Genomic DNA, 8,053 nt, shown 5'->3' with positions numbered 1-8,053 from the left:
ATTAACTTACATATGTATTAGCTAGTATATGTAGATTTCAATAAACATAACAATGATTTCCGGAAAAAGATTGGGATATTTTACTCAAAAACCTGCAGATTTTTTTATTTGATTATTTAATATATTCTCACAAAGCAATTTCTGATAATTTTCAGAAATGTATTTCTGTTATATCACACATATTTGACAAATATCACATATTACATATTACATTGATCTGACATTCATTGGTGCTTACACACATGACAGCTGACACTATACATGCCCACTTGGCAAACAATCAGGAATTGACAAACACACAGGCATGACCACACATACAAAACTCACTGCAACATGTTAATGACAATTAGAAAGTTGTGAACCTGTTTTTTAAGGCGTTTAGTTGAAAATTTTAAAAATGTGGTCCCTTAATTTTGTCCTAATAAACCTGATGTGTGCAATAATGAATAATTTATAGTATGTCTTTACCAGGAAAAATAGAAAATATAAGACTGATATAATGTCAGTATAGGCCAAACATGAATTTTGTTTTACCCTGATAAAGTTAGTTTCTACAAGAATGTTTAGCTTTAGTTACCCTAGTACACTACATGGAAGCTTGTTCATTGAGCTGTATTGTGTTCAATGGTGACAGTCATCAAACAACTGAATAATTTGCATATTTTAAAGGTTTGTGAGCACCAAACACTGGGTGTTTTCTAAGCACACAATGAATGAGTGTGTGAATATTGAATACTATATAGCAGTGGTGTAGCCAAGAATTGGTCATGGGAGGGGTTAAAAAATCTTTCCATGCATACAATCATATATATATATATATATATATATATATATATATATATATATATATATATATATATATATATATATATATATATATATATATATATATATGTATATATATATATATATATATATATATATGTATATATATATATAGGCTATATATATTTATATATATATAGGCTATATATATAGTAAATATATGCTATATTTATAGGGGTGTGGGGTCCATGCTATATAGCATTGGATTATATGGTCACCCCTATATAAATTATTAGGCTGTGTATTTATACAGAGTTTGACTTCACTTTTTATGCCATCGGAAAATATAGAGACAAAAACAAAATGCAGCAAATTGAGACAACCTACACAACTTAATAATATCGTTCTGCTGTCCCAGCCGATTCATTTATAATAATTTATTTATTTTAGTCCTTGTAATCTCTGTCTTTAGCTTGTGGCCGATTGTGAAATGTGGTGAATGTCTTTGTTTTCGTAAAGTTCTCTGATGTTGGTACCGTCCACTTGCTTGGTGACATTGTTAATCATAGCTTTGGCAACCGTTCTTACTGGCGCTGACATCAAAGTAGGGAAAAGATACGTAATAGGCTTGAGGACAACTGTGATAATTTTCTCACCCACTCTTCTCTCTTGGCGATTACATAGTAAAAGGCTGCAGAAAAACATAAAGAAAGAAATAAAGACACAGCACTTTTGTACCAATTTTGTATCCATCCATGTCCCCCCATCCCCTTCATTCCGAATAACGCATCACTAGAATCATTCAAAGCCATCCCCCCCCCCCCCCGATCCCTTACCCCAATAAAACACCAGGCTACTCTTTTCTTTAATCTCCAACAGCTCACCACCTCTTTTTTTATACATCAATTATTTTTTCTTAGTGAGTTGTTTCCCATTTTACGGGGGATTTAACCAAGGTTTTTACTTAGTAACAATTACTAACATGGTTTGCATGCTACGGGTACCTTGCTAAAAAAATCGCTCATTTATTATTTTTGCGAATTCCAGCCACAATTAGATCTATAATAAAGGCCTACTTTGATCATGTTTTCTTCAAAAGTCTTTTCAAACGGGGAAAACAAAATTTAGTTTTAATTTTTTTTAATGTAAATTAAATTTTAAAAAGTGTGACGTCACACTTTTGTAAATTTTAATTAAATTTAATGGAACTTACCCTGGCCTGTAGATAGAAAGGCGATCAAATTCCATTGCTCCTAGCTTCTCTTCTACTTCGCCCTGCCAAAATGAAACATAATTATTCACTAGTTCAAATAATTTCGACATTCTGAACAAGTAATAGACTAAATCTAGCCTAAAAATTATTTTAAAATGTAAAACGTAGTAATGCGCATTACCTTTATCTTGGGATAAAGTAAATAGCTGTTTTTGTTTGCCCCTTGGCTGGAGACTAAAGAGAAATGTTTACAGCCCTGGGACCTGGCCACTTCTGCTGAGTTCAAAACATAGTCGCGGTCGATTTTTATGAAGCCTTCCTACCAAACATACATTAAGTAATCATATTAAAAAATGTGCGATCGTTTTATTTTTATTACTTAAAATGGCTACAGAATGCAAAGGACTAATACTGTTTAGGCCGTATTGTCCTATTCAGGTTTAGGCGCTGAGATATCCAGCTGTAGACTACCTAACCCAAAATCTCCACTTACCTTTCCTGACTTCCCTCTTGTTGTACCCAGGCAACAGAACCCACAGTCCAAACTGGTAAAGACGTCTTTGTGGTCTTCTACTTTATCGAAGTCGATAACTTTCTGTTCCTTTAATCGATTTAATAAATATAATTGGACCAAAATATTTTTGCAGTATTGGAGACAGTCATCAATATCCTAAAATACTAATATGTTTTTAATTTATTAGAAACAAAAAGAACGAACAAATTTTTATTTCCTTTTTATAGTGCTGGTAAGTAGGTCACCAACCAGTTCTATGGCTCATGCAGGTTTCATTGAGCCGTAGAACTGGTTGGTGACCTACTTACCAGCCCTATAAGTGACACTGGCGATCTTGTGTGACGTCATTTTAGGGTGGACGTAGTTTGTGATTTATGTGACCATGTGTAACAGTAAAGTGTGGGAGTTTTTTTTTTAATCTGCGTGATGTCATTGACGGAACGCTTTATGTGAGCCTGGCCTAGGCTAATGTTTGTCTTGTGTTTTTTAATTCAGAATAGTAAATTTCCTTTTCGACCTGGCGGTCCATGGGGCAGGAAAATAGAGTCCACCTGTTTCTGTGACCAGTGTTTCTTCCAGACTTTTTTCTCCGGGGGTGCACTTGAAATTTTCGGGGGGGGGGCGGACAACTATTTTCGGGGGGGGGGGGGGGGACGACGACACTGTCAAAAGTTAAAAACTTTCTATATAATTTCCATTTCGTTGGGGGGGGGGGCGGTAGACTTACTTCGGGGGGGGGGGGGGGTGCGGTGCCGCTCCCCCCCCCCCACCCCCGAAGAGATGCATGGAAGAAACTCTGTCTATGACATCACGACTATAGACAGGAACCTGAACTCGAGACTTTCGGGGTTCAAGCTGTCAGTTTTTCATCATATAGAACAGGGGTCTCCAAACTACGGCATGCGGGCCGGATGCGGCCCATGCCGGCCCGCGAGGTCCTCTCATCCGACCCTCGGAGATCTTTTTGTCCCCGAAAAAAAAATGTTTCCTAATATTCAAACTTTTTCATCAAAGTACCTTTCAAATTTTGGAACAGCATTCAAATTTTATCAAGAATGAAGTAGGCCTACGTGAAGAACAATTTGAGAAAAAATTTGGACCTTGAGTGCGTTGTCGGTCCCCGACAGTGTTTCTTTCAGAGTTTTTTCTGGGGTGGGGGGGCACTTGAATATATATATATATATATATATATATATATATATATATATATATATATATATATATATATATATATATATAATATATATATATATATATATATATTTAAATATTTTATTAAAATATATTTTAAATATATATATATATAATTTACGGATTTATTTAAATCCGTAAATTATATATAATGTTGGAATTCGAACCGTCGGTAACACATAGATCTTGTCGGATATGGACTACTTTGATATTTATTATATTATATAGATAGGAATATATCACGGTATTTTACACGGTAAAATTTCTGACAAGTTGGACTTACAAATTCTGGTCCAAGTGAGAGCGGGACTTGGCGGCGCCCAATGAGAACAACACGTTTGAAGATCTTGGATTTGTTGAGCTCATCCACCAGAACCTTCCCCACCTCGCCTGTGTAGCCCAAAACAAACGCCGAGCGGCCCAGGGATCGAAACCTTTCCATGTCGATGCTGTTTTCTCCTTCAGACATGCTTTAAACACACACAGAAACAACACAAAAAGTAAAGCATTTAAAAAAAAATTAAATGTAGGCTACTAGGGCGATGTAAAAAGTACATGTGTTTGATAAACAGCTGAAGTTATTAGTTTAACTGGTGGATAATTCAAATAGTTCTGATCTGGTTTAAACCTTATTAAAAGTGCGACTTTAAATTTTATAGCCAAGTCTGGGCTGCTGTTTCTTTTTGTACACTCAATCAAATTAGTTCTTAATAAAGAAACAACTTGTAGCTTATATGCTACTAACTGTATAGGCTACATGCGACTAGTAGTTACTATTTAGCGTTATAAATTTAATAGTTACAGATTCAAAGAGAATGTTAGATTATATGACATCTTATAATAAATTTAATGTATGGAGAGTGCCATGTATTCAATCCTCTTACCCAGTTAGTAGTTAGATCTTCTAGAAGTGTTTACACCGCTGTTGCTGATACACATTTTAAAAAACAAAGTCTTGTACCATAGTAGACCAAAGTACTTACACACTAGAGATGTGCTGCAGGTGATCTGGCTACCAACTACTTGACTGAGCCTGTTGGCTTGTATCAAACGGTGGCGTGAATGAACTACGAAGTTTGATACTACCGATCTAGCTCAGTACATTCGCTAAATCTGTTTGTGTGACCTACCCCGGCTGAATCTGTTAGTGTGACGGTGGGGTGGTGGGTAAACACGGCCGGGAATTTGTCGAGTCACGGTTACCCGATCAATCGGACGTATGCACCTCAAGTGGGTAGCAGTGGCGTGCAGAGCTATGTTGCTGCCCGGGGCAAAACCAAAGGAAGATGCCCCCATAAATTGTATATATATATATATATATATATATATATATATATATATATATATATATATATATATATATATATAAATTACGGTGTTTAAAGCGTTAGTAGCCCTACTATTGACGATAAATTATAACACACATTATGGTATTAATCAGAATACCAATAGAAAAGCATTTTAAAAAATTGACTTAGCTGAACTCTTGAGAAGACTCCATGCATATATATCCAAAAGAATGACTGACTCATTCGGGGAGGGAGAAAACAGTTTGGGGACATGCCGGATGTTGGGGGGGGGGGGGGCTATATGCCAAGCCCAACAAAAGAATTTACAGTTTCCATTACCCTACCGGGGTCGGGCTGCGGTCACCGTTGAATTAAATTGGAAAAAAACTAAAAGGTCAAAGTTCGCCATTGTTTATTGCTACGACTGAGGCCACGGTTGATGTTAGGCCTAGTAAGTTACCCTCCCCATCTCGAACTTGAACAATGCTGTATTTTATAGAAACACATTGGTGGCACACCTCGTGTGCAGGGAAGAGAACCACGGTCGCCGGGTGATTGTTTGGTGGCTGGCGATGGGTTGATTGAGTGAGCCCTTCCCCCTCCCCCTCCGCCTCCACCCCCTTGTACCTGGTATGTAAATTTGGGATACCCTATTGTATTCTGACCAATGTAGGTGTATTTTTTGTGGATGCCTGTACTAGTTACGGACCTAAAAAATGCTAGTCTTGTCTCGTACGTCGAAGTAGTCGGATACGTAGGAATAAAGCGTCTCGTCTTAACTCGATACATTGAGAAAAGATCGATTCTAGTCATAGAGCACAGCGATTTCTGCTTGTGCGCATTGTCGATGTTTGATAGAATTTTAGTATCGCTAAACTTGGGGCCCGCACTTAATGGTCGGCTCTAGGCCCCAAGTATTCATATGCAAACCCTGTGTGGGAATTAATCCAGTAACGGCTACCAGGGTCGTTATAACTCCCACAATTCATTAAATCAACGTGGACTCACTTACTTTACAGGTGGCTCTACTATTTATAACATCAGTTCTATTTAAGCGCCCATTTACTTTACAGATAACTTTACTTTGCATTAAAATACTTTAACACAACTTTCAGTATGCCCTACAATTGATAAAAAATAAAATGGGCACAATTGTTTGAAATGATATAACTACAATGTATATTAAAAATCTGTTGATGCTTATTCTTGAGGGTGTCCTTACAGTGTCTCAGAAACAATACGGACATTCTTATTCTTTAGTATATTCATATGCATCAAAACCGAATAAATTCTCTTGGGTGCCCCTACAAGTTATCTAAAAATAATACGGGCTTACTTCATCTGCAAATGCCCTTTTAATCACAAGCAAAAATAAAATAAATTATTCGAAAATCGCTCTAATGCAATAAAGTGGTTTAAATTGTTCGTTCAATGGCCAGTGGTTAGAATAAAAGTCATGCGTTTAGGTATATTATATAAAGAGACAGTGTTAGTAAGCACACAATTTTAGACAAATTACAATATCAACAAGCATTAGTGGTTAAAATTAAAACAAATAGGAAACCATTGACAGATTTGGACACTTTATATAATTAGTTCGAATTGTGGGAAAAACACCGTTTTCGGCTATAGAATCCAAGAGAAATGTCTCTCAAATGTAATAAGAACGCTCAGTAGTGTAGGGTTTAGGGGTGGGTGACAGTAGATGCCTTGGCTTTGGGGTGGGTGAAAGTTGGGGGGGGGGGAGGTGAAAGATCACGCAGACTGTGCATTTAAATATATGGCTATGGGATGGAACATCCCAAAAAAAAAGTCTCCAGATTCGAGTACTACATTACTGGATCTCTGGCCGTGCCAATAGAGCGTCTAGGTATTACATTACCGGTCTTACAATAGAAGGTTTGTGCCTAAAGTGAGGGGGGGGGGGGGAAACAAGTGACAGCCAGCTACACCTTATTTATGTGTTTTTGGACAGTACGACCGGGCGGCCGCGAATGCCGGTAATTAAGAAGTGTGAGACTTAAGGACAACTTTAGAATGAAGTTAACTCGGCCCGGCCCAGTGGATCAAAACAGTACGGACTTGAAAGTTTGTATTTAACCGTACACAAAAATCCAAATGGCCATGAATAAAGAATATCATTAGAATAAGAAAAAACCGAGAGGATGTGCGCTTAATCAGTCTACGAATGCCGTTACGTCCATCAAAATGAATAAGGATGCCCTACAAACATTATGCAATGAATAGAAACATAATAAAGATGCCCGATAAAATATGAAGCGAACAAGGGCATAATTACTGTAGGGATGCCCTTCAGACATTCAATAATGAATATAAGCATAATAAATATCCGATAATATATAAACGAATATGGGCATAATTGCTGTAATTATATAAATACAAACGTGAATACAAGTAAATTACTTTAAAGTTGCCCTGACGATATATAAAATGAATGTGGGCATAATTACTGTTTGGATGCCCTTCAAAAGTATTATGATGAATATAAGCAAATTACATTAAAGATGCCCCTACAGTGTGTAAATTATAATCATGGGCTTTAATACTCTATGGATGACCACAAAGTATAAAATGATTATGGGCGTGTTCTCTAAAAGATGCCCCTACAGTGTGTAAATTATAATCATGGGCTTTAATACTCAATGGATGACCACAAGTGTATAAATTGATTATGGGCGTGTTCTCTAAAAGATGCCCCTACAGTGTGTAAATTATAATCATGGGCTTTAATACTCTATGGATGACCACAAAGTATAAAATGATTATGGGCGTGTTCTCTAAAAGATGCCCCTACAGTGTGTAAATTATAATCATGGGCTTTAATACTCAATGGATGACCACAAGTGTATAAATTGATTATGGGCGTGTTCTCTAAAAGATGCCCCTACAGTGTGTAAATTATAATCATGTGCTTTAATACTCTATGGATGACCACAAGTGTATAAAATGATTATGGGCGTGTTCTCTAAAAGATGCCCCTACAGTGTGTAAATTATAATCATGGGCTTTAATACTCTATGGATGACCACAAGTGTATAAAATGATTATGGGCGTGTTCTC

General features: G+C 36.7%; 1 protein-coding gene across 2 annotated transcripts; it reads right to left on the bottom strand.

Annotated features, from left to right (window-relative positions):
* Nucleotides 1-991: 991 nt before the first annotated feature.
* LOC131937426 (oxidoreductase HTATIP2) lies at nucleotides 992-4,903 on the bottom strand. 2 transcript variants are annotated; one of them, XM_059294837.1, is made up of 6 exons: nucleotides 4,568-4,903; nucleotides 3,967-4,153; nucleotides 2,472-2,579; nucleotides 2,160-2,297; nucleotides 1,979-2,040; nucleotides 992-1,456 (listed from the first exon to the last, which is right to left on the bottom strand). In XM_059294837.1, the coding sequence occupies exons 2-6, from the start codon at nucleotides 4,150-4,152 to the stop codon at nucleotides 1,234-1,236; spliced, it is 717 nt and encodes a 238-aa protein (XP_059150820.1). In that variant the 5' UTR covers nucleotide 4,153; nucleotides 4,568-4,903; the 3' UTR covers nucleotides 992-1,233. The 2 variants fall into 2 exon arrangements, with proteins under 2 accessions (XP_059150820.1, XP_059150819.1); XM_059294836.1 differs by having other exon boundaries at nucleotides 993-1,456; nucleotides 4,667-4,902.
* Nucleotides 4,904-8,053: the final 3,150 nt, after the last annotated feature.

This window comes from Physella acuta, unplaced genomic scaffold, assembly GCF_028476545.2.
Source record: "Physella acuta isolate Inbredline_101_S28 unplaced genomic scaffold, ASM2847654v3 ptg000210l, whole genome shotgun sequence".
NCBI classification, from domain to species: domain Eukaryota; kingdom Metazoa; phylum Mollusca; class Gastropoda; family Physidae; genus Physella; species Physella acuta.
Note: the sequence above shows the minus strand (reverse complement) of the source record. Positions and strands in the feature narration are given on the sequence as shown.